We start from the raw sequence: 12,265 nt of genomic DNA on the forward strand, positions 1-12,265 counted from the left end.
TTACCACATAATCTGGCAGTCTTTTATAATTTCAGTCAACACACACAGGAACTCACAGCTGCATGTCTCTCTTGGCCAAACCGACAGTCAGTTGCTGTCTCACTCTGTTCCCTTCCGGGCAGATTTCTAACAAAAGCTGTTCATCCAATCAGAGAGCTCTATTTGAATGCAGATTAACATACAGACACTGTAATGGGAATTTTTAGTGAAAAACACTAGATAAACCCTTCGTTTTTGGACCAAACTTCACACTTTTGATCAGAGCCATGCCCTAACATTAAGGCTGTAAACACTTCCATAATTTTTTATTCATAAATATGCAAATGAGAACCTCCCAAAAACGGACTAATTTGCATACGATTTAAACAAATCTGAGCATATGACAACCAAGTACAGAGTCCCAGCACCTGAATTCTGCAATTAGATTTAATACAAATACTTTTAAAACTTATTTTTAGCACTTTTAAAATTTCAGGTTGTCTTTAATTTGAATGCGGTTCAAGCTCTGAAGCTCACCCTGAGTGAGGAATTAGCCACAAACCACAGCATATATAGCAATTTGGTTGCATTCTTTAAAATAACTTGAAGAGCCTGCCTGCCTCAGTGAATAATGCTGTTGTTTTCACTTCCGGTTTTAGGGCAGGGGCGATCGCAACTTCAGCTGAAAGATTTTGCAAGTGAGTGGAAGGCAGGGACCGCAGGGCAGCAGCGCCCCTCGAAGGCAGGCGCCCCCCTGCATTGCTTACCTGGCTTACCGCATTGGCACGGCCCTGTTTCCTCTGAGTGGATTCCATTTACCACCACCCTCTGCCACCTGTCGGTTAACCAGTTTTCTATCCAGTTCACCACTTTTGGTCCTAAGTTTAGCCCTCTCAGCTTATTCATGAGTCTTCTGTGGGGGGACCATATCAAAGGCTTTGCTGAAATCCAAATAGATTACATCTAGTGCATGTCCTTCATCCAGTTCTTTGGTCTCCTAGTCAAAGAAGTCAATAAGATTCATTTGTCCACCTTCAGATTCTCTAGCTGTTTATAAATTCTTTCTTCCATAAACGGCGCAGTATCCACTCCATTCCCAGATATTCCCTCAGCAGCCAACCATGGTCCTTCACCAGGATTTTCCTCCATGAACACCAAAGAGAAGTAATTGTTTAGCACGTTCGCTTTATCCTCCTCACTCTCCACATAGCCAATCTCATCTTTCAGTCTTGCAATTCCATTCCTATCTTTTCTTCCTTTCCCAATATATCTGAAAAAGGTCTTGTCACCTCTCTTTACATCTTTAGCCATTTTTTCTTCTGCTTGCGCTTTCACTAGCCATATTTCCCTCTTCACTTCTTTGAGTTTAATCCGATAATCTTTTCCATGATCCTCTTGTTGCGTTCTTTAGTATTTCTTGAACAAAGCTTCTTTTGCTCTTATTTTTTCAGCTACTTGTTTGGAGAACCATATAGGCTTCCTGTTTCCCTTGTTTTTGTTTACTTTCCTTGCATAAAGATCAGTTGCCATATTTATAGCAGCCTTTAGCTTTGACCTCTGATTTTCCACTTCTCCTTCACCTTCCCACACCAACAGCTCCTTCAGGTATTCCCCCATTTTATCAAAATCAGTACGTCTGAAATCCAGTATTTTGCCCTCATATCAAACCATATTGTGTGATGATCACTATTACATAGGTGGACACCCCACCCGGATATTGGAAACACTTCCTCCATTCGTGAGCACTAGATCCAGTATTGATCCTTCCCTCGTGGGTTCCGTCACCATTTGTCTGAGCAAGGCACTTTGACAGACGTCCACAATCTCCCTACTTCTTTCCGATTCTGCAGACAGGATGTTCCAATCGATAGCAGACAAGTTGAAATCTCCCAACAGTAGCACCTCCCCTTTCATACCGATCTTTTGAATATCTTCTATCAGATCCTTGTCTAGCTTCTCTGTTTGTGCCGAAAGCCTGTAGATAACCCCTTTGTGAATACAGGTTCCATCTTCTCTTTCCAGGGTGATCCATAAAGCTTCTTCCTTTCCCCAGATTCCCTGCATTTGAGCCGCTCTGATATTGTCTCTCACATACAGTGCCACTCCTCTACCTCTTCAACCCTCTCTATCCTTCCTAAAAAGATTTTAGCCCGGTATAGTCGCATCCCATTCATGGGAATCATTGAACCACATCTCTGTAATAGCAACAATATCCAAGTTTTCTTCAAACATCAGGGCTTGCAAGTCTTGAACCTTTTTACCTAGACTATGAGCATTTGTGCGCATTGCTTTCCATGTGCTTAGTGTCTTTAGGTGGTTTTCTATATTTTGATGACCTTTCCCTCTGCCATCATGTTTATTCTGGGGGTGACTTTCTGAATTCCCTTTGTTTCCTTTTGTCACCCCCACCTTCTGGTTTAAATATCTACAAACATACTGCCTGAATTTCTCCACAAAGATCCTTTTTCCTGTCACAGAAAGATGTAAGACAATCATTATAGTACAGCCTGTTATTTTTCCACGTATTACCCCATGCGCCTATGTATCTAAAACCTTCTTCTTTACACCAAGACTCAAGCTTGGTGTAAAGATTTTGTAGACCTCAATCATATCTCCCCTCATCCGTCTCTTTTCCAAACTGAAGAGCCCTAACCTCTTTAGCCTTTCCTCATATCTTCTTTGAGATACGGTGACCAGAACTGAATACAGTACTCGAGATGCGGACGCACCATGAAGAGATACAAAGGCATTATATAATTTTCAGTGTTATTCACCATCCCTTTCGTAATAATTCCTAGCATCCTGTTTGCTTTTTTGGCCGTCGCCACACACTGAACAGAAGATTTCAGCGTATTATCACCCAGATCTTTTTCTTGAGCGCTGACCCCCAAGGTGAACCCTAGCATCAGGTAACTATGATTCAGATTATTCTTTCCAATGTGCATCACCTTGCAGTTGTCCACATTAAATTTAATCTGCCATTTGGATGTCCCATCTTCCAATTTCCTAAGGTCTTCCTGCAATATTTCACATTCTGCATGTGTTTTAACAACCTTGAATAGTTTTGCATCATCTTCAAATGTGATCAACTCACTCGTCGTTCCGATTTCCATATCATTTATAAATATGTTAAATAGCACCAGTTCCAGTACAGATCCCTGTGGCACTCCACTGTTCACCCTTCTCCACTGAGAGAAATGACATTTAACCCTACCGTCTGTTTTCTGTTCAATAACCAATTCCTAATCCACACCAGAATCTTGCCTGCTATCCCATGACTCCTTTAATTTTCTCAGGAGTCTCTCATTAGGAACTTTATCAAAAGCTTTCTGAAAATCTGAATACAGTACATTAACCGGCTCACCTTTATCCTCATGTTTATTTATTTATTTTGTTGCATTTGTATCCCACATTATCCCACCTCTTTGCAGGCTTCAAAGAAATGAACAAATTGGAACAAAACTTCCCTTGGCTGAACCCATGCTGACTCTGTCCCATTAAACCATGTTAACAGTAGTCCGTGTTGATAACTACCCCCCTTAATGCCTAGGTTATACAGCACTAATTACATTGTCCCAATCTTTAACATGACAATTTAAACCTGGAGTTTGCCTGTTTCCATAAATCACCAGAATAAAATTTTCCAGACATTTCTTTTCATGTAGATTCTATCTTCAGGAGCCTGCTATATCTGAAATTCTTTCTTGCCATAGTGATCTGTGCTGAACCAGTGCTGGAATATAAAATAAACAAATTGCATAAAATAAGTAACTAAAAGACAGATAAGCCCAGAAAATTGTTGAACCAGACACTGAGGGGTTTGCAGTGTAATTTAAGGCACCAGTATTCTGTCAGGTTTTTTTTTTTACTTATTTCAATCACCCAGGAAACAAGCAAGTAGAGTAATCTGTGTTTTTTCTTAGGTTTTCTGATGGGTCGGATGTGAAAGTTCTGTATGTCCAGATAACAGAGTACCGCACACTTTGCCAGGCGGCTGAGGTGGAGAGAGACAGACTGATGGAGCTTGTCACTGTCCTGCAGAAAAGGTAGTAACTCAGGCTGATAGCAGTTTGCATAAATTACTGTAAAGCTGTGTAAATTCTGAAAAATTAGAAAAAAAAGGAGACACAGTAACTTGTGCTTTTGGGAACAGATTTTTCATGGAGTAAGGGATGTATCGCTCTTGGAAATATCATACAAGGCCAACCTGATGAGTCAGTGACAGGACCAAATGGCATATGCAGATTTGAGACCTAGTCTCTTTCCTTCCCATTCCAAGACCACAGGAGGAGATAGGCATTGACAAGGTCCTTTAGAATAAGCAATCATGAAGCCCTATAGGTTTCCTACTGTGAAGATGGAGAGGTTTGGTTTAGTAAGGGACACTGCTAGCTCTGCTTGATGGCCAAATTGGGAGGGTGTACGAGTAAAGATCTGAAAATTCTTGCAGTCCAGAACAATCCTACAGTGCCCCAGCATCTGTCTGAAGGGAAAATGTGAGACACTGCATTCAAGGCCAGGTTATCTGGAATAGAAAACGTTTTGTGAAAAGTAGAACACAGTTAACTATGAAAATAATGACAAATTCATTTCATCTACCATTTCAAGCATCTTCCAACATCTGACTTCCCCTACCTCACCAAAGCATGGACATTCTTTATTAAAGGCACTAAGCTCAAAAGGGTTTATCCAGGCAGGAGAGGTTCCTGCCTGGTTACACACTGCTGTGCTGGCCATCCAGCAATATTCAGCAGCACTTAAGCTGAACACTTAGGTCCAGTTAGTGCTGGGGTAGTCTAGGGGTGGTGCTGGCATCTAACTGGTTAGCAGTGATATTCAGTCCATTAACCTTCAAAGAACATAAGAATAGCCATACTGGGTCATAGTAATGGTCCAACCCAGTTTCCTGTTTTAAACAGTAGCCAATCCAAGACAAAAGTACCTGGCAGAAACCCAAATAGTAGCAACATATTATGCTACTTCAGTGGCTTCCCCATGTCTAACTCAATAGCAGAATATGGACTTTTTCTCCAAGAACTTGTCCAAACCTTTTTTTTTTTTAACCCAGGTACACTATCCACTGTTACCACATCCTCCAGCAACGAGTTCTGGAGCTTAACTATTAGTTGAGTGAAAAAATATTTCCTCCTATTTGTTTTAAAAGTATTTCCATATAACTTCACAGAGTATCCCCTAGTCTTTGAACTTTTTGAAAGAGTAAAAAAATCAATTCACTTTTTCCTGTTCTACACCACTCAGGATTTTGTAAACCTCAATCATATCTCCCTCAGCCGTCTCTTTTCCAAGCTAAAGAGCCCTAACCTCTTTAGCCGGAGTTCTATCCCCTTTATCATTTTGATTGCTCTTTTTTTAACCTTTTCTAATTTTGTTACATCTTTTTTGAGAGATACAGCATCTAGAATTGAATACAGTACTCAAGGTGGGGGTTATACCATGGAACAATACAGAGGCATTATAGTGTTCTTGGTCTTATTTACTATCCCTTTCCTAATAATTCCTAGCAACCTGTTTGCTTTTTTTGGCCACCACCACACACTGGGCAGAAGATTTCAGCATATTGTCTACAGTGACACCTAGATCTTTTTCATGGGTGCTGACTCCCAAGGTGGACCCAAGCATCAGTTAACTATGATTGGGATTATTCTTCCCAATATGCATCATTTGTCTACATTAGATTTCATCTGCCATTTGGATGCCCAGTCTTCCAATTTCCTAATGTCTTCCTGTAATTTTTCACAGTCTGCATCTGTTTTAACAACTTTGAATAGTTTTGTGTCATCTGCAAATTAAATTACCTCGCTTGTCTTTCCAGTTTTCCTAGCATTTATGAATATGTTAAATAGCACCTGTCCCAGTACAGATCCCTTCGGCACTCCACTATTCACCCTCCTTCATTGAGAAAAATGGCCATTTAACCCTACCCTTTGTTTTCTGTCCAATAACCAATTCCTAATCACATACCTTCAAAACCAGAGGTAAAATTAACCCCTCAAAATTTTAGTCAAATGAACAATTTGGTAACTTGCTTTACACACTAGTAAATAAGCTATTGAATACTCAACCTGTAACTACTACAAATGAATCCACTCCAACAGCTGATCAATTGATGTCATATTTTGAGCAGAAAATAACTAAAATCAGACAAGAACTAAATAACTCCCTAACATCAATAGATCATTTTCTTAATCTATTATTCTTCACCACTATGCTCCCAAGCAGACAGAATCTGGTCGGCCTTTCACCCACTTAAAACTGATCAAGTCAAATGCACTCTTCACAAATACACTAAATCACAATTAGGCACATTTTTGAAAGAGATGGACGTCCATCTTTCGACATAAATCGGTACTTGGACGTCCATCTCTCAGAAACGTCCAAATTGGTATAATCAAACTCAGTTTTGGATGTCTCTAACTGAAGTCTGTTGCAAGGATGTCCAAATCTCAAGGGGGCATATCGGAGGCGTGTTTAAGGCGGGACTTGGGCGTGCCTAAGTCTTGGACGTCTTTCACCCATAATGGAAAACAGCAGAGATGTCCTAAACTAAAACTTGGACGTTTTCACTCGGACGTGTTTTTATTATGAATAAGGCACAAAAAGGTGCCTGAAATGACCAGATGACCACTGGAGGGAATTGGGGATGACCTCACGTTACTCCTCCAGTGGTCACTAACCCCTCCCAAAACATCATTAAAAATATTACGTGCCAGCCTCAGATGTCATAACTCAGATGTCATACTCAGGTCCAAACACAGCGCATGCAGATCCCTGGAGCAGTTTTAGTGGGTGCAGTGCACTTCAGACAGGCAGACCCAGGCCCATACCCCATCCCACCTTACATTTGTGGAGGAAACAGCAAGCCCTCTAAAACCCACCAGAAACCCTCTGTACCCACATATAGGTGTCCCCCTTCACCCTTGAGGGCTATGGTAGTGGTGTACAGTTGTGGGTAGTGGGTTTTGAAGGGCTCAACACACAAGGTAAGGGAGCTGTGTACCTGGGAGCATTTTATGAAGTCCACTACAGTGCCCCCTAGGGTTACCAATTGCTGTCTTGGCATGTCAGGAGGCCAGTGCACTAGAAATGCTGGCTCTTCCCACGTCCAAATGGCTTGCATTTGGATGTTGGACGTCTTTTGTTTCGAAAATCGCAGAAACTCAGAGACGTCCAAATCTAAGGAAGTCCTTGGTATTTTCGAAACGAAAGATGGACGTCCATCTTTTTTCGAAAATATGCTTTTCCCCGCCTCCAGATTTGGACGTTTTACAAAGACGTCCAAATCCCAACTTAGACATTTCTTTCGAAAATGCCCCTCCACGCCTTCTTGATAACTGCCCTAGTTGCCTTCTCAAATCAGCCCCTAATTTACTCAAACATAACTTTAATGCTATCTGAGGGCCTATCCTCCCCTCGAAATGGTAACATTATTTTGACTCCCATACTGAAGAATACCCAAACCAGCCTAAGTGTAGTCTCTCTAACTACAGACCAGTGGCTTCTTTACCAATAATGGGATTGGTAATGGAGCAATTAGTCACGCACCAATTAATGGACCATCTCCAGCTTCACTCCATTTTACATAGCTGACAATCCAGTTTTAGACCTCACAGTACTGAAACTGTTCTTACCACCCTCCTGGCTAAATTTAGATGAGAACTTAGCTTTGGTAATAAAATATTAATACTCCAATTTGATATGTCCAGTTCCTTTGACACTGTTGATCATAATATCCTTCTAAACATCCTTGACCATTATGGAATCTGTGGAGCTGTTTTAAAATTGTTCTCATGCTTCCTAAGGTCTAGATCATACCAAGTGAAACAATCAGGTACAATTTCATCAGCATGATTCACTGTTTGTGGAGTTCCCCAGGGCTCTCCATTTGTCCCCCATCCTATTTAACATCATGTTGATTCCATTAGGCAATTTACTGGAGAAAAGACTTTGAAGATGGCCGCTGTATAACGGGCTGGCGATCCATCGGCTCCCGATCCCCTCTCGGAGCTCGCCCGTTGTCTAGCAGGGCACTGGCCCGAATCTGATCTTAGGGTTCCGCGAAGATCTGGGGCTCCTCTTACCACCTGTCTTGGAGCAAGCTGTGTCAGGGGGCCGCTGGCGATCTTCAAGTTTCGGTGTCAGTGGGCGGCCTGTTCAGTTTGCCGGAGCGGTTGCGGGTGCCAGGTCGGGGCGGGGTGCTCGATCGGGCTGGCTCGGTTCGTCCGTGCCGCAGGTTTCCTCCGCTCTGCGGGACTGGCCCGCCGTGCTCTGCCTGAGCCCTGTCGCTGCTGGGCAGACCGTTGACTGCTGGGTGCTGCGCTGTTGCCTCTCCCTTGCTCGTCATCTCATCCATCGGGGTGTCTGCTGCCTTCGCGTCCTCCTGCCCGCCTGTCGGATTTGTACCCCGGCTCTTCTCTTCGGCTGGCCTGATGGAGGTGCAGTGGAGGAGGTCTCTGGCTTGGAAAGCCCCGATGGTTGGTGCTGCGGAGGACGACCGTTTGGTCCGCCATCTTGACTCCTGCACCACTGACTCCGTCGCAGAGGAAGCCTGCCTCCAGCATCGTCCTGCCTCTGCATGCTGCTGCTGTTTCTTCAGATCTTCATTCACCTTGCTGGACCTGTTCTTGTTAGGCTGGATTTCCATCATCCCTCTTGGCCCACCTGGACATCTGCTGCCCATCTTTGTCTCCCTTACCTTTCCCTTTCCCTTCTCATTCTGTTCTCCCGCCCTAACTATTGAAATGTAACTGTATTTAATTTATTTTATTGGTTCATTGTAAGCCGCTTTGGGGCTGCAAATCTGTGGCAAAAGGCGGGATATAAATGTCCTAAAATAAATAATAAAAATGGTCTCCCAACATTTATGCAATGTTACCATCTATATTTCATTCACTAAAAAAATAAATGAAATTACTCATACCATCAGATTTAGTATCTCTCTAATGGAATCTTGGGTATCCAATTTCAAATTAAAACTGAACACTGATAAAACTAAATTCTTAATAGTTACTAATCCTCATCACGCTATAAATCTTTTTTTTTAATTTATATTTTTATTTTAATCAAATTAAACTATTGTTACATTTGACAGGAAATACAGACAGAAATATATTATATGAGAAACAATAACCCTTCCCATAAAGTAAAATTTATACAAAGGAAAAGATTTTTATCTTCTTTAGACCACAAATAGGGGGGGATCTACCAGATCTGAAGACTAGAATTAAAGAAATATTCAAAAAAGTAGAAATATGCTTAACATGCTGACCTATCTAATACATGAAATTATAGTTATCTTCAATGGGTTAACGGTTGGTCAATTTCTTCATATTAAGAAAAACTTTAAGTTGTTCGGGTTGGTAAAAGATATATTTCAATCCCAGATATTTTATAACACATTTGCAGGGGTAATTAAGATAGAAGGAGGCCCCTAAAGATATAACTTCTGATCTTAGAGTTAAAAACAACTTCCTCCTTTCTTGAGTCTGTTTTGTTACATCAGGATATATCCAAATTCTTTTACCCCTAAACATTGTTTGCATTTTTTTAAAATATAATCATAATACTGCGTCTAAATCTTGCTGAAAAACAAAAGAAACAATTAGAGTTGACCTTTCAGAGTTCACATTTAAAGTAGTCTCTAATATGTCAGTAATATTCAAAGATTCTTCCTGAGTTTCCTTTGAAGATGCTTGTATAGTTGCTGGGGGTATTTTTTTTGAAGTAATATAGTATGCTTTATTCAGAGGTGGAATAGAGTCTTGGGGAAAATTTAAAACCTCCTGCAAGTATAGTTTAAATGCATCTAAGGGGTTAATGCCCATTTCTTTCGGGAAATTCAAGAGTCTAAGATTTAATTTCCGATTGAAGTTTTCCAACAATTCTAATCTTCGTTGTGTCGCCATATTTTCTTTAACAAGTGTTACAGAGACTTCTTTCATATTTTTTACTTCCAATTTAAGGCCTTCCATTTGTTCTCCTGTTTCCTGCTGTGCTATTGTAAAAGTCTGGGATAGCGTTGCAACAGTACTTACTAAGTCTTTGATTTCCTTAGCGGAATTGGCCACCGTTAGCTCTACTCTCTGAAGAGCCGTCCAAATGCTCTCGAGGGTCACAGCCGTTTTCTCCCCGCATATCGGGGTAAGATGTTTAGCCGTTGACATCAGGCTGCCTTCAGAAACCGCCGCATCTGTTCCTCTAATCGAAACCACGTCGACCTCTTCCGGGTCAGATGGGATTCGCCAGAGTAGGCGTTCTTCGGGAATCGGCGGTGGGTGAAGATCTGGAGGGGAGAGTGTTACCTCGAGCCCCAGGTCGCCAAAGGAGTCTTCACCGATGGAAACAGCAGGGCCCCTTCCAGATTCCAAGGTAGGTTGCTTCGTGGTGTATCTCTCAATAGACTGTTGAACCGGAGAAGAGGTTTTAGTAGCCGAGGCTGCTACTTTCCCCTTGCGTTTAGTATGAGGCATTTTTTTTTTTTTTAAGGAAAATGGGTTAAGTTCAACAGGTTAGCAGAGAGCTCCAACGTTAGCATTCAGCACGTCGCCATCTTGGACCGCCCCATCACGCTATAAATCTTAAATCATTTACCATTGAGAACATCCCCTTAACTCAACTATGAAAATCTTAGGACACAATTGACCAATTCCTCACTCTAGATAACCAAATTTCCAAAGTGGTCTCAAGTGTCTTCAATTCATTATAGCAAAATCAGTCTTCTGTACCCTAGGTCAGTCCCTATTCCTAAGAAAATTTGATTACTGCAACTCTATTTATGCAGGACTTAAAGGGGGGATCTCCTCCAAAAACTGCAAACCACTCAAAATACTGCAGCACGTCTCATATTCAGACTACCACGCTTCGCCAAAGCATCCCCCCTCTGTACGATTTGCAATGGCTGCCAATAAAAGATAGAATATCATTCAAGCTATATACCTTCCTTCCTTCATTCACAAACTTTTGTATGGTTTGGCCCCAATATACATGAACAACCTCATTGAATTACCCTCACGTAATGCCTCTAAATCATCTAGAGAATATCTTATCCTACATTTTCTGAATTGTAAGAAAGTAACCTACAAAACAATCTATACTGCTATCTTTTCATATCAAGTCACTAAAATTTGGAACTCCTTACTTAAAACCATCAAGTGCACTGATGATTGTTTGTTATTCCAAAGTCTATTGAAAAAACACTTCTTCCATCTAGCATTTAAGGAAATAAGCACTCTTCTCAAATAAATTCATGGCATTAATTTTTACCTCATCCCACCTCCCACTACTCCTGTCTATCCCAGCTAATCCTAGCCCTTTACCTTTTTCCTCCATATTTCAATTATCTAGCTTAAATCACTAAGTATTAGTTATATCTGTTTCTAACTCAAGTTTTACTAGTCTAACATTATATGATGTAGTTTACTTTCTGTTTATATATTTTGAACATGTTAATGCTTTTCTAATTGTTATGTAAGCCACATTGAACCTGAGTTCTACTCGAGCTAATGTGGGATATAAATGTCATAAATAAATTATGAATAATGCTTCTAAAATAAGGGCCTTAATGTATAAAGTATTCCTGCCACTTTTGTGTTTAGAGTTAAACATAAAGTGAGGAGAGTGAATAAGGATACCAAATAATATGTTTATTCACATAAAAAATAAAAATTAAAAAATAACGTAATTTGCATTAAAAATGACCCGACACGGCCGTGTTTCGGCCCAAAGGCCTGCCTCAGGGGTCTTTGTAACCTCGGAGAATGTGACTTGGAATGTGTACTCCAAGGGAAATAATAAGACAAAACTCTCTTGGGTCTCCTCTCTTCTAAAAAATGTTAAAAAACAAAGCGAACTTGTTATACTCCTCTCTGAAGAGATGTGTACAAATGTAAAATACATTTTTAATTTTTATTTTTTATGTGAATAAACATATTATTTGGTATCCTTATTCACTCTCCTCACTTTTTGTTTTATATCTCACGTGAGGGTTTTTACCTCCTTTTTTGTTTTAGCTTAGAGTTAAACATATGCACGAATAGTGGCTCAATTTTACTACTCTTCATATAACATTTTCCCCCAACTTGGCCCAGTTTGGCTGTATAATGACTTATACTGCCAAAAATGTATCCATATAGCTATAGCGATTAAAAAAAGAAAAACTTTGTGATTGGCATCTACTTTTCAAATATCAACTTGTATGTTTTTTTAAAACTCTCTTCTGCTCGTGAACCAGTCAGGAACTAGCTAAGAAGTACTGGCGGTTTTCTGACTT

The 12,265-nt window shown here is 40.7% G+C and overlaps 1 protein-coding gene across 3 annotated transcripts in view; it reads left to right on the forward strand.

Moving 5' to 3' along the window:
• The window catches only part of CCDC13 (coiled-coil domain containing 13), a 130,921-nt gene that overhangs the window by 105,804 nt on the left and 12,852 nt on the right, over window positions 1–12,265 (forward strand). For all 3 annotated transcript variants that reach the window (XM_030197579.1, XM_030197595.1, XM_030197589.1), the window contains exon 13: window positions 3,903–4,025. In XM_030197579.1, the coding sequence (XP_030053439.1) occupies window positions 3,903–4,025 (123 nt within the window). The remainder of the gene's footprint in view (window positions 1–3,902; window positions 4,026–12,265) is intronic.

This window comes from Microcaecilia unicolor, chromosome 1 (assembly GCF_901765095.1).
Source record: "Microcaecilia unicolor chromosome 1, aMicUni1.1, whole genome shotgun sequence".
NCBI lineage: Eukaryota > Metazoa > Chordata > Amphibia > Gymnophiona > Siphonopidae > Microcaecilia > Microcaecilia unicolor.